This window comes from Dufourea novaeangliae, unplaced genomic scaffold (genome assembly GCF_001272555.1).
Source record: "Dufourea novaeangliae isolate 0120121106 unplaced genomic scaffold, ASM127255v1 scaffold6, whole genome shotgun sequence".
NCBI classification, from domain to species: domain Eukaryota; kingdom Metazoa; phylum Arthropoda; class Insecta; order Hymenoptera; family Halictidae; genus Dufourea; species Dufourea novaeangliae.
In genome coordinates, this window is record NW_015373900.1 from 3,416,094 (window position 1) to 3,440,538 (window position 24,445).

Here is a 24,445-nt window from a genome sequence, read left to right on the forward strand (position 1 = left end):
AAATGGAATCTACGTATTTCTCAGTAACACGTAAACTATTAATAACAAATAGAATATGAAAGTCAGATAAATTCTAACGAAGACGAAATACACTCTACGATTTCTAGTATTATTAAATTCAATTCCATTCAAAATACAGTATCCTGTTCCTTAAAAGTAATATTTCAAGGCATGAAACCGCAAGTAAAATGCTTCATTCATATGTATATGTGATACAATTTATTAAAAAATTCTCTAAATTCATATATATTACACAGGTGTTTTCCGAAACAATTCGTTCAAAATCGCTCAAAATCATCTGTTCGCTCAACTTGGATGCCGTTCGATCGACAAAACAAGATGGCGGATTCGGCCCGTCGAAGAATCGACGACGCGGGGTTGACGGCCGGCATACAAGTTCCCCTTTTATTGATTGACCCGGATCTGCGCGAGGAGGAGATGTACCCTACAGAGTTGCAATTCGAGTTTTCTGCCGGGGTTTGCACGCGATCCATAATTACCGGTGCAATTTCTAGCGGTACAGGCCTCGTAACGAATGCGAATTCGTATGTATCGAAGACGATTCCAAGAAGGTAGAATGTTCCCCGATTTCCAAGCGTTTCTTTTTTAATTCTACCTCAAGACAGTCGTATATGATTATCATAACTGGGATATTTTCGATCTCTCGTGATAATTTATCGTTGCAAAGTTCGAATCCAATGAGACACTGTAGTCTTGAAAATATGCAATCTATCATAAATCTTTTATTAGCGTGTACACTAATCTTAGCGTCAGTAGTTCTTTTTCTACAAAATTTTATGGATATATTTTTACAAAATCATCTAGCCCTGGTGCACATCTATGGCACGCTCTTGCTTCGATGGTTAGGACTTCGTTTTAAATAATTTCTAGCGAGTACATGTTGGGTATTCGATAGCCATTACAGGTATTAAACGTGTCATATTCGGTAGGCCGATCTTTGACAATTCCGCGAAAGAACATTATTTCAATGTTGAGATAACTTGACGCTGAATTTCGATTACGAAATTTGCATTCCTATCGTTATTAACGCTCGCTAAATATAAATTTGTGCGAACTTTTCCAATAACTTTACACACAGACATTCTTTTAGATAATATATGCTTTTTTAGTCGATAATATATCACTTCTTCCGAAAGTTTCTCGAACAACGCGCGCAAAACACATTCGACTCTCTTTATTCCGGAAATTCATTCTCTCAGACCAATCAACATCGGTAATCATACCACATTTCCAATAAACAAACAATCATATCGATAAGATCTTCAGTCGTGATATGATACTTAACGATCATTAGTCCGAATTAAAAAATATCTCTTTTCCCTCGTACACACTCAAGAACCGTCTCCATTCTTACCAGTTTCGTAAAATAATATATATATATACATATAATATATTCTCTAGCATTTCAACATTAAACTTTCGGCGCAGACCGTGAATTGGGCAGCACAAGATCGCACAAGATCGTGCGAAAATCTTTTAGTTTATTAAGCTCGGTCGTTCAACGGCCAAAGGCATTCAACAGGCGTCGATCGATCGAGCTCGTAGCGCTTGCACAACATCGAATACTTTATATCAATAGCGTGGATGAAACGATTTCTTTTTTACTAAAGCCTGTTCACCGATTGAAGAAAAAACGATCAGCGATTACGTCCATCAAACAGGCGGTTGCTCCCGAAGCTCTGTATCGTCTCTCAGAACTGTCTAATGATCTGAGCGAATCTACAATATGCTTACCACAGTCCATTCAATCCGATATCACCGTGTCAAATGATTCCGAAGAGGACATATACAATTTTTCAGAGTCTTCGGAACACTACGTTCGTATCTCCAGAAGCGTTCAAACAACAACCCCATGTTGGGCCAACAGTTGCTTCCTCTGATGAAGGCTGGGCGACTCAGCGTCCATCTCGACGGTCTTTACACCGTCGAAGGACTTGGAGGTCTTCAAATTATTCAGTGCCTTCAAACAACTGTTCGTGGTCATCTCTAAGGACCTGGAGCCTTTCAGCGACGCGTTCGCCAACTTCTTGATAGTCTCTGATATAGGACACTTAATGAAATCAGACCTGTCCCTCTCTTTATCCTTGATCCTCTGATTCTCATCGACGACCTTATTATGCTCCTTAGGCTCGGGTTCTTCTTCCACTCTCTCCAGTTCCATCGACTCTTTGGAATCTTTGCGTTTCCTCGGACTCTCATGAATAGTGGGCTTCGATACCCTAAGGATGTCTGGTGACTCAGTCTGGCCTTGATCGACTCGACCATTGTTAGCTTCTTCCTCCTCTTTGCGGTCATCCTGACCTAATAGGGATTTAGGCGGTGCCTCCACGTACCCGCTTTCGTCGCTGTCCACCTCCTCGTCGAGGGAGTCCAAGGTCAGAAATGGGGACTCGTCGTTCTGCAACAGCTCGTGACTCATCCCTCTTGGATACTTCTCCATAACACGTCTTTCCCTTTCTTGGGGATCGTCGATCCTGCGCAGTATCTCGCCCCTGGGCCTGTAATCGACCACGTCGTCGAAATCCTCAACGTCCTCAAAGTCGAACACGTGGGAGCCTGGATCCTCGATCTCCTCGTCCTCCTCTTCCATCGATTCGTCCTCCTCTGGCCGCGACGAAAACCTCTTCCGGGTGGTGGAAACGTTGCAACGATGAAAACGTGGGCTACCAGAGCAGGTCATAAAGTTCGGGGAACCGTCCGAGTTCCGTCGCGGTCCTGGACCCATTCTGACCACATCGTCGGAGAACATTACTCGTCTCTCTGCTCTTTGTTCTGGTTCACCTGTGGAGGGACATATATTGCGTTACGACACTATCGTGAAGATTTTAATGGAAGATTTAGGATGAAGAGATTCAGAAATTGGAGATTGGTTCCCAGGACGTACACTAATGCTCAGAAGTATTAGAACACCGTGTCCGTGTAAAGAAAATGTGATGTTTCGTGAAAAGTGTATATGTACCCTTACGAGCAAACTCGGCTACCACTAGGGGAAAAAGTGATATAAGGAAAGGACCTCTTACCATTTGGTCCTGGTGTTACTGAAATTTATGCCAAATTAATATTCGGTTTAACATTTATTTTAGTATTTGAAATAAATTTATCAAGCGATAGGAGGACTTTACTCCTACGTTACTTTTTCTCCTAGTGGAAGCCGAGTTTGTTCGCCTGGTGTACCTACAGTGGGGGACAATAGTATTCGTATACCCTTTAAAACGGAACAACGTTTTTCAAATTGATCTAAATGATTTGAGTTCTTTTGTGAAGTTAGGGACATTAATTTACTAAATGATGTGTAAAAAGAAAAATTGAACAAGTTGCAATTAGTCAGAATCGCGAATAAAATAGTAAAGGTCGCTTTTTACAACTTTTTAATCTGAGGCTATAATGAAACTTTAATAAATACATATCGAAGATTTATGTTAGTTATATACACGCTGAAACTTTCATTGAAATCGGCATCAAAAGATGTAAGAATTGTTAGATTTACTACAGTTATAGGTTGAGAACCGCGAAAAACCGTGATTTTCAACATTTTTAATCGTTTGTATCTCATAACAACGTTAACCGATTTTGATGAAATTTTCAACATGTATATAGGTAACTAACATAAATCTTCGATGTGTATTTATAAAATTTTCATTACAGCCTCAAATAAAAAAGTTGTAAAAAGCAACCTTTACTATTTTCTACGCCAGGGGTCGGCAAACTTTTGAGACGGAAGAGCCAAACCTGTCCCTTACAACAATTTAAAAATTATTTCAGAGCTATAAATATACTTTTATAAATATGGAAAATTTAAAGTAACATTATAACAAGTTCTAATATTAATTATATCTTTATTAAATGAAAAAAAAATCTTAGAAAAATTACTCTCATTCATTGTATTTTCATTTTTAATTGTACTTCAGATTCACATGTAAGTAGGTTTCCGACCCCTGTTCTACGCGATTCAGACCAATTGCAACTTTTTTCAAATTTTTTACACATCATTTAGTAAACTAATGTTCCTAACTTCACAAAAGAACTCAAGTCACTCGGATCAATTTGAAAGAAATTGTTCCGTTTTGAAGCGTGTACGAATACTTTTGTCCCCCACTGTGTGTACTTTCGGACCACTTTTATTACTTCGTAGTAACATAAGCGTTGTCCATCGAACTTTAATATGCCATAAATGATATTTATGTCAGGCTTGTAATTGTTTCGTAATGCCTTGTAAGATTTGCCGCGTATCCGATAAGTGTTCTAATACTTAAGAGCTGGAGTACAGTTCCACATTTGTGATTCTCCGTAATGGTGAAGAAAAATTAAAAGTGGAAAAATAAAGAACACTGTCTCGAAAATCAGTTACCATTCATTAAATTCTTCGTATAAAGACTAGTAAACTTTCTGTTAATAACTGGAGTTCAGAGACACTTGTTGTTTTTAAATAATAGTAAAAATATACTTTAACATAATCGAAAACTGACGCAAGCAACACTGAGAATATTTGAATAAATATTAGTTCTGAATTTTTTATCTCTTAAGGTAGTTTTACTGAGTGGTGCTTATTCGATTTCTGTCGACAAAGATAGCGTGTTTCATTCGAATAATTTACAGTGACTTTAAACAGTCATTATGCAGGGTATGTATATAAAGAACACTCATTATAGTGAAGATAAAAAAACTAATGTACGTAATAATAGAGGTTCTGTCATTCGTATAATTGTTTGTAGCAGACTAGACAGTTTCGAATTAAATGTTAATTTGTATTAACTTAAGGTGAATAAATTTATGAAGTTTCGATTGGTATGAACAAATGTTCTTTCTTCCTCAGGAGTATTGAATCTAATTTTTTTTGTGTCGTTGCTGTTAGGCTGATGAGAAATGACCGGTCACTATTTATATCTATTAATTTACATAAATTAGACTTCGCATGTTTATGTAAATTTCTCATTTTTATAGACTACTTTACAACGATCAACAAGAAACAAACTTTTATTTCACCAATTAAGAGGTTTATGACACGAGCAGAAAACAAAAAATTTTATATACCGTTTGTGTTTCATTTTTACAACTTTGCTTGTGCAATAAATCTATAAAACCTGCAGTCTAATTATATACGTGGAATATCTTCTATCCACTGTAATTCCTTCTACTTTTACAAACTCTCATGTTTATCATACTACAAAAACAAACAAAGAAATTCTACATGCATACTATGCAACTATAGCAGTAGCAATAACAACCTTAACACGTACTTCTCATTAACTTAATAGTTGATCAATGTAGAGCAATAAACAACAAACAATAAAGAAACAAGTTCTTTTTCATAACAATAACGTTAAAATGTAGTTAACAAATGCTAGCCATAAAGGATTCAACTCTTTAACGGTATAATTTTGTTTTTGAAACGTGTGTCTACGTGTATAGTCAATTTGATTTCTTTATTCCAATAAAAGAAATATGTTTTCCAATGTTTACTAAGATTTCAATATTTATAGCAATACATAGGTATTTTTCTCACGTGATGAGTATACTTGTCATATCCCAAAAGTGGTCCTTTCCTTATCACGAGTATACTCGTCATTACCCAACAAGTGGTCATTTCCTTATGACGAGTATACTCGTCATTACTACGAAAGTTGTAAGAGTTACTACAAGAAGTGGACATTTCCACATGACGAGTATACTCGTCAAACACCGTTAAAGGGTAAAATATTAAGTGTACCAATAAGTAATACAATATTCCTTTTTAATAAATTGGTACCACAGTTTAAATTTAAACCATCTTTCCACCATCTCCTTTTTTCAAAATGGCGGCGAATATTGAAGGATGAGGGCAAATATCACTAAAACCGCATAGGCTTCTGATTTCTTTAAAAACATGTATTGAATTTGACAAAATAGAGCGATGTACTTATTGGTATACGTAACATAAGAATGCCAAGCATAACAAGTGCTAGTAAACTATTGACCTGAAGCATGGTTATCTTCCGGGCCAGGAGCTCTTTCCTCGCTGGTCGCGGTGCTGGCGGTTTCGCAACCACTGGAAATACTTCCATTCTCGTCAGACGATTCGCGATTCAGAGCGTCGAGCAGTCTAGCGAGTCTCCAGCTGTCTTGATCCTGCCAGCTGCGAGCAACGGTCTCTAGGGTCCTCAGTTCCTCGAGGATCCTCTGCTGTTCGATTTCCTCGGCGACGATGTCCTCTTCGATCGCCGACAGTTTTGGCGCGCTTTTCGATCTCTCCAGGGGCGGCCGGTAGTTCTGGCCCCCGGTGCTTAAGAGTAACTTCCGGCGTGGTAACGATGGGTTCTCGTACAGAGCATTTGCTAGTGATAGTCTGAAAAAGAGTAAAAATATAAACAATTAGCTTAATATTGTAAATTGTAAGAGTTGAAAACCGTTAAATCGATGCATTTGTAGATTCATTTGTCATTATTAATATTTGTAAACGTTGAATTACTTCTGAGGGTTGAATCTTTAATTGCTTTTTAAGCTCATTACATCGCACCCTCGTGGGAAAAGTGCCACACATCAAGAATTTTCAATGTTTCATTTTATTACATGGAATCTTCCCAAATATGTAAATTTAACATCAAGAAAAATGTCACACTTCAAACGAGATGGTACTAGTGTCACTTTGTTTAATACATAAAATGCTACGTAATGAATCAGTTTGTTTTCGTTCTTCTGAAAAATTACATGTTTTCGTCTTATAACACTTTAATAGTTAATAGACTTATTTGGCTTTAGGAGTCAACAATTTTGGAACTGATATATAATTTTTATTCAAATCGAAGTACATAAATGATAAAATTTTTATCAATTTTAGGGATATTCTTCGAGGAGTTCATCATTCACAACAGTACCAGTGTTCCCAACATCTTTATGGAAGTCTGAATTATTCAAGAATTTTTTTCCATTTTTCCTTTTACTGAGATTGGAGATACGAAAGGGTCTAAGGGGAACAATGATGCATGGAACAAATCTTCCATTGTTAATAATAAGTTGATGTGAGTTTCTTGGAAGATAAAAGAAAATTTGTTTTGACCACTTGAACTGCAGAATTTTTAGTTCTGAACCATTGTGCGGTGGTAACAATTATAATTATGCAGAGTTCTCGTCCATTTATACATAGTATACTCATTATTACACATGCATACACCTTAATAATTACTAACCATCTGTAATCAAAGATTATGAAATTAAACATTTTCAGCAGAGGAATGTTTTAAATTTCCAATTGTCATTTATACAGGGTTATATTAAAATAGCAGTAACTTGATACTAAATCTTGGTGAAAAATTAATATTTTCACGTAATATACGTATGTACCTTGTATAATTTAAAAATCATGCAGGATATAATACAAGAACGAGACTAGTTTCATTAAATTTTAGTCAAATACACGTGTACATCGTGAATTTTGTCTACCCAGGGTTTAAAAGTGACGTTCAGTAATTCTCTATTTCACTTCGATTCACTTTCTCCTATAGAGCCATATCTCCAGTCAAATCTCCCTAATTAATTGGACATTTAACTGGAACAAGGAGAGGAAACTAACGAAGATGGAGTGAAGAAAGGTTCCCCAATTCGAGGATTTACATTCGGACAGCTACTAGGTTAAATGGTGTTCGAGTCACACAGAGAAAGTTACTTTGTTCCCTGTTTGTCGTCGACCCAGCGAAACGTCCTGCTTCAGGCGCGATAGTCCACATATCCAGGACAAACGTCCGTAATTTACAACCGTCGTGTTGTCTGACAATATATAGGGTGTAATGTGGTGGTACAACCAAGTAGAAGGTGATGCTATATGAAAACATAAGTCGAAAATATACAATAAAATTTGTTCATTTGAGACTTTGTTTTCGATAAAATCGACTTTGAAAATCTGCTGGATACGCGTGCAATTGAATAGGACTTGCCTAACGCGTCTGTGCATTGCATTCCGTTTCTACTCACAACAGTAAATCCTCGATGAGTGTTCGAAGGCTCCTCGGCACTGAACATTAAGTATTTCATAAGCTAATGACCGCATACGACTGAAAGAAATATCATTGGCTTCAGAATTCCAATCTCTATCACTGTGCTAAACATTCATGGAGGATTTGCTGCATCGCCGACATATACACGCGTATCAGATTAATATTCAAAATCGATTTTCTCACAATAAGAAGTCTCTCGAACGAAAAAATTGTATTGTATATTTTCGACCTATTTTTGCACGTAGAATCACCTGCTACCCGGTTGTACCACTACCCAGATAGCACCGTACATCCTAAAGACGTCCGTTTCATGTCCAGTTTATATCCGAATGTCCTACTTCCATTTTGCACATCCCAAGAACATTCGTAAGACTTACATTTCGGATGTTCTAGAAACGTCCGTCCTAAAAGTCCTACGGATGTTCTCAAGATTTAAATTTCGGATGTTCTAGAAACGTCCGTCCCAAAAATCCTACGGATATTCTCAAGATTTAAATTTCGGATGTTCTAGAAACGTCCGTCCCAAAAGTCCTACGGATGTTCTCAAGACTTAAATGTTGGATGGTTTCGTTTAGTATTTTCGCCAATGTCATTCCGTGCAAGGTAATTGAACCTCATGAACAAGGTGTCAGTCTTTAAAGAATCAATAGAGAAGTGTAACGACACCAGTGGTTTTGTGCGAAAACCTCAAAAAGTTGAAAAAACATGTTTTTTCTTAAACTGTCTCTAACCAACACCGAATCAGAGTTTTGCTGTGAAAATAGAAATAAACACATTGTACTTGGAGATCATAATCCCTAGACCTATACTTTCATTATAATTCCTTACAAGAAATTTAACCTTTTATTTATTAATAGGAACTAACTAGATTTAATTTCTATTAAGTGCGGAAATCGCAGGAAAGTTAATTTTTTATTTGTTAAACACAAACCAACCCAACTTAACTCCTGTCACCTTGCACAGAATGAAACCTAACCGCAATTTTAAACATTTGGGAAACGTTTCTTATACGTCTTTTAAGACATTACCATAGTATTTTTAAAATCTCTTTGAGGGTTCCCGAAACGTACAGGGAATGTTACTTTTACACATTCGGGAAACGTTCTGAGAATATTGACACAGGACGTCCTCAGGACGTTCCACTTTGTAAATAGGATCTTCCTAGAACATTTACAGATCTTAACGAGGACCTAACGGGGACATATGGACCTTTTCCTGACATCCTCCGAATGTACAGAACGTCTGGAACGTACGTCTATCGGACGTTTTTGTGCTATTTGGGTATGTTACACCGACATCCCGTATATATTCAGAAAAAGGCTTATTGATCGGTTGTGCTTTTCCTAGAAACACTGAATCACATACGCGTCGTTCGACGATCAGCCCGACCTGAATCACGAGTGGATCGCGTTTACGTTGTGATCTATAGACATGACCCAAATTGTCCAGTCGCGAAGAGGTCGTGGCTCCTACGGTAGCTCGTGTTTACCAGCGGACTGAAAAACAATCGTTTTTCCACGTTGTCGAATTAATGGAGGACGGTATGCACGTTTTCTATAGCACAGAACGATGTTTAAAAGATCGTCGGATAGTGTCCAGTAAGTCATTAGGGGGACAGATTTATTGCCAGTCGGATTCAATTGACATTGGCTGATGATCGATGAATGGCTTGATGATGGATGAATGGTTCTAGGAAGAAGTAGATCTTTTATGAAACGTGGATGGAATATTTGGCCTATTTGAACTTGGTTGAGAACCTGATTTTCGTTTGATATCGATTCGTACCTCCTGAGTACGGGGACTGGGTCACTGGCCGATTTTAGGGCCAGTTTCCATAATAAGATATGTGGAACGTCACGTAGATCTTGCTCGATACGACTTATCAGGATATCTCGTAACTGTTGTTTCCGTTTTTACTTTGAATAATTAATGAATGAGTAATTTTTAAACGAAAGAATCAAAAAACTAGAATATAATCGTGAAAAGCAATAGTTTGTATAGCAGTGATTAAAAGGAGCTGTGAGTATCAATGTTTGTAAATTTAGATATAATACTGGAAAAAACTTCATACCAAAGATGAAAAAAGGAAATTTAATACAAAGGCTGCGAATTTTATGCATTTATCACAAATATGAAGACATAATACGATAAAAATTTGCGTAAACGTAAGTATAAATTTTAGTTTACTTTGGACCTGATGAAGGAAACAAACCTCTGATATAATTTCAGTTCAGTAGATTAACCTATAAAGATCTAAGTTTGCATAAAGATTCGCATTCTAGTAATAAACATTCTAAGGCATTATAAAGAATTTATTATTTTAAAAACAGATCGTGCAATAGATGGTACGAAAAAATAAAGCTTAATCCAAGATTTTTACATTAAAAGAAATATTAAGTCAGCAGAATAGAAACCAAGTAAAAAAATTAGGTGGCATCGATACGGTATACTACAGATATGAATGTTCTATAATAAATGATCCATATTCTAGGTGGCGTAAAAACAATAAAAATTAACGTACTTATTAACCCTAGATTACTAAACTATCGCAAAAATTACGACCTCCAATTCGCGATTCTCAGAAATCGACACGTCGCCGTCAATGTTGTCAACATGTGTGCAGGTTGTGTTAAATAATTACTGTTTTAAGTTTTCGTTATTTTTAAGTCTGACTATCATAAATATTTATAACGGTTTCTATCTCAACTAAAAGACATATATGTTTCTAAAATATTACGTTTTTTCTTTCAGTTGTAATTTTTACGAATGATTAACAATAACGCAAGTGACACTATAGTTTAGTAATCTAGGGTTAAGTTAAAGTCATAAATAAACTTTATAAAGATGCGTATAAAGTTCCTGCTAAAACATACTACATATTTCGCGATTACAATATTCGTCAAAAAGATAACACAGACTCAAACACAGAGACAGCTTAACATCACAAGACCACATAGAGAACACCTTGTATTATCTGAAGGACACTAACTTGTATCACAATATCTGATTACTCAATACTAGTCTTACTGAACTTTAGCATCGCTAATTACCCAGATGTAGATGCGACGTAAAACGAAGCAAAGAGTGCAAATATTAAGACAGCAAAATATAGACGAAATAAAAGAAGAAAAACTTTGTTAATAGTGTACACATTCGTGAACTATTATTATTAGTATAGTGTTGTCAACAAGTCATCAGCCTGATCGATTCATATAATCGAGGTCCCTCTGCATAACCATTGTTCGTATCGACAGAAAGAAAAGGTCGAAAAGATTAATAAAACATCCCATAAATGGACAAACGATCGATCCCCTTACCTAGCATTTTGCCTGGAGACCTTGTCCCGTCGGAATTCCAGGAGCGCCTGTTGTAGCCTGGCGTTCAAGGTCGAGGCCAGCCTCCTGGCGGTGGACTCCTTGCTACACAGGGCGGCGTGGCACCTGAGCTCGGGCCTCAGCCTCCGTCCCTCGTGTCTGTAGACCCAGACGAACAGGCGCGGGTGGGATGCTGGCGCAGTACAATAGGTTACCCTGTGCGCCCAGTACTCCGTCAGACCGTGATCCTTCGTCGTCGCGGTCAAACCACCGTTCGTGACCGTCAGCCTCATCGACACGTCCGGCCTGTTGCTGGTAACGTAATTGCGCCATAAGGTCGACACCGGTTTCTCCACGCAGCCCTCACCTGCGATTTCAATCAGACGGTTTTCGTGAGACTCTGTGGAATCGTTTCTGTTGCTTATACAAAAGTGTTAATACTTTGTTGATCGGTAGCCTATTAGTAGACTTCTAAATCTCATTGCTTATGGATAAGGAACTTATTAATTTACCCTTTGAACTGGGTTAAATAAGGAATTGCTGCGTTATTCTTAGATTGAACTGTTTAATAATAGCTCCTTGGTGGAGATTATACGTCGAATTGACGACCAGAACTACTGCAATACATGATTCTGCAATTGTTTTGAGCAGTAAACCCTTGGCTGAACTTTGACATACTCCACGTTTGCACCATTGTATTTTATTAATTTTTTCCTCTTTCCAGTTCTATTTTCCTATTTTCTAGTTTATTACTGTTTATCAGTTTATACTCTTTTGTCATCTTCCACGACGAACCACGTTGATGAGCGTTGAAGGAAAGTGCTACGGGCACAAACTAATTAACTCTAAAGTTATCTATACTGATTCGTATTGCATAAGATAAAAAAATCATAAACATAATTATAAATTGTAAACATGTTTGTATATTGTTTTAAATTATATACTGTTTATAAAATTTTTAGCAATAAAAATGTTACAGTAGTCATAATCAATGTTACAGTTTCTGCAATCATAATTTTACATTTTCCCACGTCGTTTAACCCTCCCATCGCGGACGTGAAAGCCAATAGCCAGGTCACACGTGACCTCTCTATGTAGACACTATACATGTATATGTATAAAAATATTATATTCATTTGCAAGAATTTGTAACGAATAATATGAAATTTGCATTTTTGTAATAATTGATTTTCGTTTATTCGTCAGACAACATAACCTCATTCGTCAAAACATCGCAGCATACTGAAGAAAGCGGTCCGGCCATTGTTATGCGAGGGTTAATGAAATTGGGATGATCACAAATGTTTCTTCCTTTGATTCACGGTTTTGGGTAACTAATAATAAAGGAAACAAATCTGTTAAATATCGATTGACACTTTTCTTTTTATCGTGTTCTGTGTATTCAATTAGAATTATATTCGTTACCATATTACTCCGATCACCGTAAACGGTTTTCACTGCGGATAATGTCTTAATATTGTAGACACTCTGTTACCTATTCCAAAGTAACAATCATGTTAATGTTATAGCCGTGGTATTACTATTCAACGCCGTCATTGCACTATTATTTAGGGTGCCATCAGCGAGTAACCGTAATCGGGACAGAAGGTAGGTACGTGTATGTATGTACACGAGTTTCGCCGCTCGTTTCCGCGTACAATTACACGCGGTACAATTGCACGGTACATAATAGCCATTACTTGTATTACACCGGTGGAAACAAAATGGTTCACTTCAGGGTTAAAGCCTAGTCGCGAACCATAGTGTTGTTCTATGGGTGGATTTTGCATTACATGGAAGTTATCGGTGAAATGCAGATGTTTAAGCAAATTCACGCTTTTCCTGATTCCATTTTTGAAAGTGTGAATGAAAACGGAATTTATTGATATATGATTAATGAATCTGTTATATTACGGGTAAAGTGAAGATGTAAATTATGTAGTTTGACAATGATGAAAAATTAATAGAAAAAATTACCTTAGGGATAACAGCGTAATAATTTTAAAGAGATCTTATCTAAAAACAAGCTCTACGACCATTAACGAACAAAATTAATCCAGAACCTAGAAAAAATGAGGTAACTACCCCTTAATACAGAAGGGTTAATTGCAAAACCAAACACTACGACGTGTCTCTACATCTTCACCTTCTTAAAAGAACGTAACTTACTTATCCAGAAAATTGTAATTGTGACAATTAGAAAACTATCTATGATAAGGCTAATAATATAACTCATACACTCACAAACCTATATGTACACATGTAAATACTCGCGTATAAGCAGAAAGAAACATTCATTGAGGTTTCAAATGCTGATTAAAAAAATATATTGTTTGATTTTTATTATACAGTAAACATTTAATTCATTCTTATAATTCTGGCAAACCATTGACCCCTTCAATACTGATTTCACTCTAAAAAATTTTCCACGCCAACTTGATTTAATTTTTTTTCTATGACTTATTACATCACGTTGAAAAATAGATCAACAGATTTCGTCTAAAAATTCCGTTATTTCCATAAAACGAGTGGCATAATATTGAAGACTATTTCAGGTCATTACAATATACTACAAAAAAAAAGAAAAATATCTAAGAAATAACAATAAACGATTTACTAAGTAGTACTGAAGAGTAGTATTTTCTTAATCACCTGCCTTCCAACTTTATGCTTATAACTAGACTGTTCATGTTTATGTATTTATAGAATTTTTAATTTAGAAAATGCAATAAAATGAAGGTCTTCATAAAGTTTGATACTATTATTGTTTATGCATTTATAGAATCTTTTAATTTAGGTACTTCAATAAAATAAAGATTTTAATAAGGTTTAATACAAATATGTGTTACTGTTACTGTAAAGCCTCCAGCAGAAAATTCAAAATTCTGCCTAGTTTCATTTTTAGATATTAGCATCTGAAATTGTGAATTTGTCTAAACTTCAACTTTCAAGTTTAAATTTGCTAAATATATATTTCACATCGATGGACAGGTTAGACTCGTACTTCTGGACTTCAGCACAATAAACGTATGGCGAGTCTGACTCATAAAATGTACCTAATCTATTAACCCATTTGCATCATACAGGCTGCATACACCAGACAGCTCGAACTTCTATATACGCTAACGATGCAAATGAGTTAAGGAGAAAGAATCAAATTTTTCGTCTGAAAAAAAAAATATTTTTCATCTCGCCAGATGTCTGAAGCCCCGTAAACAACATTGAAATTGATTCGAAGACTTTACGGCGACAGATTCACCGCGAGAAACTCGCAAGAAATGGCACCCAATGTCCGTTACCCATTGGACGGTACCTACTACACTGATACGTTGTAGCGAAGGCATTCCGCGGGACTTCTACACGCGACTGGAATACACCGATGGAACTAAATCGAGGGACAGGCATATCCTGACCTTCGATACAGTTCGATTCGCCGTTGCCCGTTGTGCCTCGGATCGCGTTACCAATTAAGAGATACAGGAAACGCTGGTACAGTTACTTAGAGTTCGAAACCAATGGAAGAGAACGAAAGAGGGAAGGGAACAGGGAGGGAGGGGGGCGAATGTCAGGGTGCACGTAGAAATAAGAGAATATTAAAAATAACGATAGACATTCAATAACGGTACCGATCGAAGAATATACTATTGTTTCTGGAAGGGCAAGAAAACTTGTATTAAGGAGGGAATTAGATGTTCCAATTAATATCACCTTAAGACTATGGCGTAACTTCATTTTATCATTTTACGTATTGTTTAACCTAAAAATCGTCTTAGTTTGGAATATAATATTATTTAACATCTCTTTCATTAAAATAAATAGTTTTACCCATGAAGAATTAATTAAAATTTGCGACTAATGTTCCTAAAACTTAAAGTAATTCTTATATACTTCAAAAATTAATTTTGTACAACAAATATAGGTTGAATAGTAAAATTACGGCACTTTCTTTACTACGATTTCGCCATTATTTTCTATCTACGTGGTCGCGTTTTTGACGCTCCAATTGCACTTTCATTTTTCAACATTAATTTTTAAATACCAGGCACATGCAAGTTCATGTATTTCTTTGTTTTTATGCAAATCAGAATCCTAATGTAATAATCAAAGTTTTTCTACGCACTTCTTTATACGTTACGCTTAGATTAAGTTAAATAAATAAAGCGACAGTATTAAGGACGTTGGCAGTAATTCGGACTTTCATCCTAATTTTCTGTTATGCAAGCAGAAGAAAAAATAGTATAGCGATAATTGCAGAAAAAGGGACCTTTTGGACTAGTTGTTTTGACCTTTGGAGGGACAGAACATTGGAAGGCGGGATCGGGTGAACCCACAGGTACGAAAATTCCGATTTAACATTTCGTGGACAGTTAAAGCGTCAGCTTAAAGTCTGGATCTCGAGTGATCCATTTTCATCATCTGAGAGTTAATGGTTACTTAATATTGAGTGTTGTATGTTCAAAGTTACGAAATTTGAGAACGTTTTAGGGCTGATATAAACTTGTATGTTTTAAACGTACTGAATATTTAGATACTCTTAATCATTTTTTCAGATTAAAAGTCTTGAGGGGTTTGATACTTATAATTTTAAGATAATTTCGATAGTTGTAAAAGCTTTTAAAATACCGAAGTGGCTGATGATTTTGTGAGTGTTTTGTAGCTCAAAGAACAGCTATTAACTTAAGAAGCGCTTAACAGCCTCAAGAAGTGCTATTAGAATCAAATTATGTAATCATGCATGTCGTGTCGGTTTTGTAAGCTGTCAATGGCAAATTTGACGAGTTAAACAGCTGTTCCCAAGCTATTCAGTGTTTTTAGCGACTCGATACCGTTGTCGGTCTAGAAAACATCGAAACTTCAAGAACCCCTGCAATTCACATTTCCTTGTGCTTCGATGGAGTATTTGTTGAGCATCGACCCTGTAAGGAGCAATTTACGCGTGAAATGGTAAAAAATATATGAATACGTTATTCAAGTATTTTACACGAGAACGAGATTGACCAGCTTTATCAGTACGTGGCAAATTGCAGGCTACCGCTGGGTATTTTTGACGAAAAAAAGTATCGTAAATACGAATGCTGTTTTCCTTGCAATGGCCATCGATAATAATGTAAAATTCAATAAGAACGCCGTAAACATAGTTGTAAAAGTTAACTCTTTCGGAGCAAGGACTACTTCTGTGAGACAAGATAACTCACTTAGAGGAGAGGTAATACAATGAAATTAAGGTACATAGTGGTTAAAATTCATATTTAAAAATTTAATAGCAATATAAACAATTAACTAACGTCACTGTTCCACCAAGTACCACTTTTACGTTAACCTTCATCAGGATAGAATGGAGAAAAGCTTCAGAGGCTCCCAGTACAGAATAGCTGAAATTAACACAATAATTCCAAAAATTTTACTTTTTTTAATTCAGTTCATTTATGTAGTGAAATAGTAACGTTATATTCTTTATTACTTATTATATATATTATTATATTATTCATTATGAAATAATAAAAGAGTCTCAGAGGTTCTTGTATTCGGATGAAGGTTAAAGACCAATAAACATTTGGACCCTCAAATAGTGATCAAAGACACATTCCTACATATAAGTTTACAAAAACATTTATATCCTACCGACCAAATAAAATAAGTATTACTTTTAAAATCTATAATTATACCCCAGACTGTTTAGCGATTCGTTCTTAAATCACCCTATGTAAAAATTAATATTTTCGAACCTGAAAATATGCGCAAAAATTTACAACCACCATTTATACCACCAATAACCGACAATCTTTAGAAACTGTGTAAAATGTAACGTGTTGCAGGTCTATCGTTGACAGAACACGATGATTCATCACTCATCGTAGTTGCAATTCCAATCATTATATGTATTGCACAGGAATATTATTCCAGCGATGATAGCTGTTAATCAAACGCCAGGAAGCGTACAATTACGCATAAATTTATAAATATTTGCACAATGTTACGTAGACTTCAGTTTCGCTTGGTTCTTTCACGTAGTCGGAAATTCGATCAAAAGTGAAGACAAGGTAACGCCTAAATTAATTCAGGTAACTGTGATCCAGGTGTATCGCGGCGAACCACGAAGTATCACGCACAATCCAGCAATCGAATGGAACAGATAAAAGTAAGCGCGGAACTCTAGTGTACCATTAGTTAGTTCGCATCCAACGATCAGATTAGCGCCCGCGAACAGGAAGATTTAACGCGAATTTCTTGCGCATTTTCTTTCGCGTCGTTTTTCGCGCCACTGATAACATCCGTTTGTTCACGTGCAACAGGGTAAAAACGAACGTTGATTCCTGAGTGGAAATTTTTGCTGCTCAGACGAACGCGATGTGATCCACGACGAGATCTTGGCGATCCACGTGCCGCGCTGGTCATCAGGCGCGGCCTAACGAACGAGAAAATCCACGTTTCACGTGGAAATTGATTTCTCGATTAAATTGCAGTATCGCAATGATATTAAATCAGGATAGAGATACGACGAGGAATAACTCTGCATCTATGAGAAAAGCGATTTATAGATCTTCTGATACTTTGCTACAATTTATACAGATGCTCTGAAGTCTTTAAATAGTTTAAATAATTTCGTCAACAATTACGAAATGTGACTATATAAATCCCACCCAATGTAAATAAGAACTACAAATATGTAGGAGATATTTAGAGGAAAAATGCCAAAAAACCAGCGTTTTTATTTGTCTTTCACGCACTTTCCTTTTGGTTTACTACCTGCATCTTTGATGTTTATACGAAATAAGTATGATTAATACTACTAATAGTACAGTTTTCTTTCTCTGAAGTTGGTACTTTAGCAGACCTTTCAAAATTCGATTTTTTTTTGTGGAGTTCTTTGTACAGGTTTTCGAACATATGTATGTCTGCAGAAAAATTTGCTCGAATTCGTGAAATTAACAAAATTATAGATGTTTTAACACTTTGACTGCCACGTCACCCAAATATGGCTGACACGTACATTGCAAACAAGGTCTGGGTCCGTTGAAACCCTATGCTGCTTTCTTTTTAAACATACTTTCGAATACGACCATTAAAAAAACACCTGCTTTTTTTATACGAACAACTAAGAACAACTTCTAACTTAAACTGTATTTACAAATCGATGAGTTAGATACGGTTTGTAAACACTTGGCTCTTAACGGATCGGGTCACGGTACTCCAAGGGTTAAATACCGTTACAACATTTTTGCGTAAAATTAATATCATATGTCATATATCACCGTATAATGTAAAACAAGATCACCAGATTCTATTAACCGAACGCATATATTTCCGACGATTTATGACGTAAAAAACAAAATATAATAAATTGTGTCTGACCATGAGCGGCCTTTTTCACTGTTGCAGTCACGTGTTAAAGGAGACGGCACACAGCCACAGAGTCCAACGTACAAAGCTTTAAACGTGTTTTTCTCGAAACCGTATTTTTTGAAATGCGTGACACGATATCTCAAGTTCTAATTAATCGATAGACTTCACATGCGATGTACACCTTCGGTACATGTGCCGTTATTGCATAAATCAGTTTTACCAAAAAATTATTTTCTCTGATTTTTTTAATCCGCGTAATATGAACAAAATTCGTGAAAATTAATATTACAGCTTGAAAGTGCTTGCAAATTTTAAATTTTCGATATTTCTTTCATGCTGGCACACGCTGTAGCCACACTCACACCGATCAAGAATCTTTTGGCTTTTTTCGTTTCAAATAAGTAAAATGGAATCATGTAACCCAATAGGGCACTTCTCTTTAAGGGACCGTATTAAATAACTTGTAATTCGGTTAATTTTGAATATTTTCACTTAACAAAGATGGAGAATATTTTCGACATTTAAATGAATATTTTTGCAAAAAGTCTTGTGGTTCCTTTGTGAAGGAATTCTAAGATAACCCTAAAAAAAAATCACTCTCTAGTCTAGAATACCCGCGTAATTGACCCAAGCGCAGATTCTCGTTGCGACAGTTATGCGGGGAAGTAGGTGTTCTAAGAATTGCTGTTATCTCTCCCCAGTTCTCTCGTTTCTTGAGCATGTCGTAGACGAGAGTGAGAAACTTCGAGTGAAGCAGAGAGAATAATTCCTACAGCTGTTTTACGATGTTTCTTACAGATAACGAAGCAGTTCCAGGAACTGATGGGGATAACTCCGCGTCAATTAACCCTGACATGACGGATCGTCAATGCCGATGGCCGGGTCACTCGTGACCCATGTTAGAAGTTATATATATTTGAGATAAAATTTTTGCATTCACTTACAGAAATTTGTAAAGAAATTATATAAAATTCGCATTTCTATAAAAATCAAATTAGTTCCACTGCCCTCGACACATCACGGTATACTAAAAAGGAAAATGCGTTTATGAAGTGGGGAGAACTGTAGTCACGTAACACCAATGATTTTTAACGAATGATTCAAAAGCTATTGGGTGAGAAGCTATGACAATTATTCGAGCAGCTTTTTCGTGTTTTTCAAAATAGCACGGATGTGTTTCTAGTCCGATGATAATAGAACTGACCTCCGTTCAGAAGTAATCTATTTTTAATAGGATTTTTCAGTTGCTGTACAATTACATAAGTAGAAGATATCGTGCACCTTTCGTGTATTCTGACGGAACGACTGCGGTATCTTTCAAGTGGCAGCTTCCTGCATCAGTTCATGTACAAGGTGAAACCTGTCATTTAGTTCCAATTCGTTTGCTTCTACCACGAAGCATCTCGGGCTCTGGATATATGTATATGTATATTCGAGTGCTGTCGGAGCAACGTAAATGAAAATAGAGAATTATTAAAACGGAGAAGCTCATGCCATCTGAAAAGCACTGTAATTGATAGAAGATGAAATTTTAAAAAATGGCCCCGTCTAGTTACCTGTAAATTTATTGTTACGTGGTGTGTTTATATTTAAAAAGATACAAGGTTTGCACGAATCTTTTGTATCCGGTGTACCAATAATTAATCCCCTATACTTCTGAACTATAAACAAGAATCAGAAAAACAGAGAAGTACGCGTGTTGCGTTCATTGTTTATGTTAAACAGTTCCGCAGTTGAAGTAGAATCAGAAGAGCATCAAGATTAGCTTCTACGTTTGTTATTGATCGGTACGGTAACCGTAGTAACCGTAAAAAAATAAAGTTAGTTTTTATTTAATAAAACCACGCATAAAACGAGGATTGGCGTAAGATAACACGACACGTAACTATCAATTAAACACGTATCTCGCGTGATACGCAGTTCCCAGTGAACGATAATATAAATGAATCAAGCAATGTGATTTCATACAATCTAATGAAAATGGTACTCGCGAGTTCTTTATACTGTTTGAAAAATTTAAAGGAAAGTGTTACCAATAATCTTTTTGAAATTGTTAAAATTCAATTATCGTCTAAACAATTTCGATACGTGTTCGTACGTCAAAGAAAGTTACGAGTCAGATTAGACTTATCTGCACCTGATTACCACTATCTTTTACGAAATCAATTATCAATTGTTAAGTTGTCAATGAACTTCTTCCCGATGATAATACTGAACTTTGACCAGTAGTCACCATGTAAATAGATTTTAATTATTAATAGACTTTAATAGATTTTATCATTTGGAATTTTTAGAGGTCAGGTACAACATCGTCGCTTCGCCATTTTGATTACGATTGAAGTTCAAAAATCTCAAATCGTCATAGTTAGAAATTCATAACGATATTTGTTTTAAAAATTAATAATTCTTTTCATCTTTGTATGATATCGAGAACACTGATGTTTGTCCCTCTATCGGAGTCTTTGGTACAAGACATTGATAATTGATACGATTAAATTGCATACAAACTACACATTAGACATCGATTACAATATTCATGCCACCGTAGAAATCTAAATTACTATTAATCGAACGTTTTTCCAGTTTTTCACAACGTTATAATTACAAGTTCAACCATAATAATGTAAGTATCCAATTGCCGTTGTTAACAAGTTATTCATAATGCAATGTTTTACTCTTGTATATTGACTTGCGTTACTTTAAGTAAGGACAATGTTATCAACGCAGTAATTTCGTTTATCTTTACATAAAATTTCAAAAACTATGATACATCATTTCTTTTGAAGATGCTAGCAGTTTATTAACATAAATAGTAAATGATCCTTTATGATGTAGTTATATAATTATATCCTCTTGAATATAAAAGGAACTAGATAATCATTTCTTAAGTGTTATTGCTTTCATTATCATTAATAATATTATTACTGTCTTGTATTAAATTTTCTTCAAACTTTATCTCATTTTATTGTTGTGAAACACTGATACCTACACGATTACGTGAGAAGATTTATTTTTAAAATAAGTATAATACTGATAACATTCTCATGTAGCACCCATCTGTAAGAAATATGAAAACAAATTTTTGTATTTTTCTTTGAAAGGATTGATTTTAGGGTCTATATTAATTAGACATTTTGCACTCCTCTCGATCAGTACTATAAGCCTCTAATGTCTTAGACCCTTCCTTAGGGATACATTTTTCAAAACGTCAAAACCTCGAAACTTCTCCAAACCCAAGAAAGTTTTGTGTTTGGAGAATTTGAAACTTTGCACTTTCTTCCTGATTCGAAATTCTCGAAAGCCAGGTAAGAAAAATCTAAAATCAATGAATCAAGAATCGTTCGCAGCGTGCCTCGAGAATGTTCGAATTATGTGTATTCCGAATATTCGGTGCGACATGTTTCGATTTTTGTATCTAAGGATATAAAATATTGACTATGACCTAATTATATACCTATATGACGGAATATGTCCTATATTTTCATTATAATTATTTATTAACATAAACTAACTAGATCTAGTTTCTACTAAGTGCGGAAATCGCAGGAAAATTAATCTTTTATTTGTTAAACACAAACCAACCTAACCTAATTCCTGTGACCTTGCACAGAATAAAACCTAACCGTAATTTTAAATATTTGGGAAATGTTTCTTATACGTCTTTTAAGACATTACCATAGCATTTTTAAAATCTCTTTAAACGTTCCCAAAACGTATAGGGAATGTTACTTTTACACATTCGGGAAACGTTCTGAGAATGTTGACACAGGACGTCCTCAGGACATTCCACTTTGTAAATAGGACCTTCCTAGGATATTTAAAGATCTTAACCAGGACCTAACGGGGACATATGGACCTTTTCGGGACATCCTCCGAATGTACAGAACGTCCGAAACGTACGTCCATCGGACGTAAATAGGACGTTTCTGTGCTATTTGAGTATCGATCAAGTAGGTCCCACTTATTATTACATTACAGCCTGTATATGTATGTAGTCGGAGGCTTCTCCAAGAGGTATTTCATTCCCAGCACGTCGGGAGAAAGCAACAGAGCCGTCTTGTTGACAGTGATCGTGACGATCGAACGACACGTGTGTGCACCGCGGCGGTATCGAATCGCGGGCGGAAAAACGGACGATCTGGAACGACGCGGAACAGGAAGCGGCATCCGAGAGAGCCGCCGCCGGTTCCAGGACGGTTGTATAGGAGGCAAGTATATAGCAAAGAGAACGACCGCTAGCCCGTAACACTCTGTTCGGTATTATCCAATTAAAGGTAATGCCGGCAGCCCGTTAATTTTTCTTCCGTTAGCCACGGCCATTGTGACGCCGCCCGGCCTCGAGAGTTCAGCCAGTGTTTTCCAGAAAATGAGAGCCACGGAACAGCCGGGACGGAATCGATTGGCTGCCACTGTTTGGCTCCGTTCACAGTCCCACCCGGGCTCTCCCAGGAAATGAAAAGTTCTGCTTGGTCCATTGTCGCGTCGAGCTGAACCGAACTGTTAACAAGGATGATCGAACGTTTCGTGCGGCGTGTGTACACATATACGCAGATCGGCTTGATGGATCCATTGAATCAGAATAGAATTGTGATTGTTCGAGAACAATCGATATTTCTATTGCTTAGGAAGCATTCAGCGGTATTCGAGACGCTTAGATATCCACTTTTAGGAATTCCGATTTTTTACGTTATTTACAGTAGGTACTGAAAATGTTTATTGCAATATGATTGATTAAGTTATGTCGCAACAGTAGCGTTGTGAGATATTAAGGCTTTTATGAAAAGTAGTGTATATTATAGTACACTATGATTGTATACATACAGTGGGTAAACAATAAAGTATTCGCGCAACCTTTAAAACAGAACAGCTTTTTTAAAATTGGACTCAGCGACTTGAGTTTCTTTTTGCGAAGTTAGAGAGATTAGTTTGCTAAATGATGTGTACAATATTTTTTTAAACAGTTACAATTTGTTGGAATCGCAAAAGGAAATAGTAAAGGTCGCTTTTTACAACTTTTTCATCTGAGACTGTAATGAAAATTTAATAAATATATATCGAAGATTTGTTTTACTTATATACATACTGCAACTTTCATTGAAATCGGTTGATACAGAAACGGGCGACAGGCATCGAAAGATCTAAGAATCTTTAGATATACTACAGTTGTAGATCAAAAATCGCGAAAAACTGCGATTTTCAATATTTTTAACCGTTTGTATCTCATATCAACGTAAACAGATTTCGATGAAATTTTCAACTTGTCACAACTAACATAAATCTTCAAATAGTATTTATTGAATTTTCATTACAGTCTCAAACAAAAAAGTCGCAAACAGCGATCTTTACTATTTTCTTCCCGATTCTGACCAATTGCAACTTTTTCAAATTTTTTTGCGCATCATTTAGTAAACTAATCTTTCTAACGCCACAAGAGAACTCATGTCCCTTGGACCAATTTTTAACAGTTGTCTTGCTTTAAAAGGTGTGCGTATACGTTTTTTATTCACAGTATATCGACGTACACTACTGGCCAAAAATTTGCACCAGGTCCTGATAATTAAAGAAACAAAATATATTACTCTACAAAGATTTGATAAAAGTAATATGCTAAAACTAATTGGAAATTATGTGTATATGTACTGATTCCTTACGTTTTATTATATCGTAACAAAATAATGAGTTACTGTTCCGTCAACCATGAACTCTGGTGCCATACTTTTGGCCGATAGCCTATAATATATGTATATACAGTCATAGTACAGGCAGGAATTTTCCACGTAGTTATAAATTAAGGGTTAG

The 24,445-nt window shown here is 36.0% G+C and overlaps 1 protein-coding gene across 1 annotated transcript in view; it reads right to left on the bottom strand.

The window, feature by feature from the left end:
* Positions 1 to 210: 210 nt before the first annotated feature.
* The window catches only part of LOC107193604, a 116,980-nt gene continuing 92,745 nt past the window's right edge, over positions 211 to 24,445 (bottom strand). The window contains exons 3-5 of the mRNA XM_015583083.1: positions 11,306 to 11,669; positions 5,976 to 6,343; positions 211 to 2,802 (exon numbers count right to left, since the gene is read on the bottom strand). Of these exons, the coding sequence (XP_015438569.1) occupies positions 1,859 to 2,802; positions 5,976 to 6,343; positions 11,306 to 11,669 (1,676 nt within the window). The 3' untranslated portion in view covers positions 211 to 1,858. The remainder of the gene's footprint in view (positions 2,803 to 5,975; positions 6,344 to 11,305; positions 11,670 to 24,445) is intronic.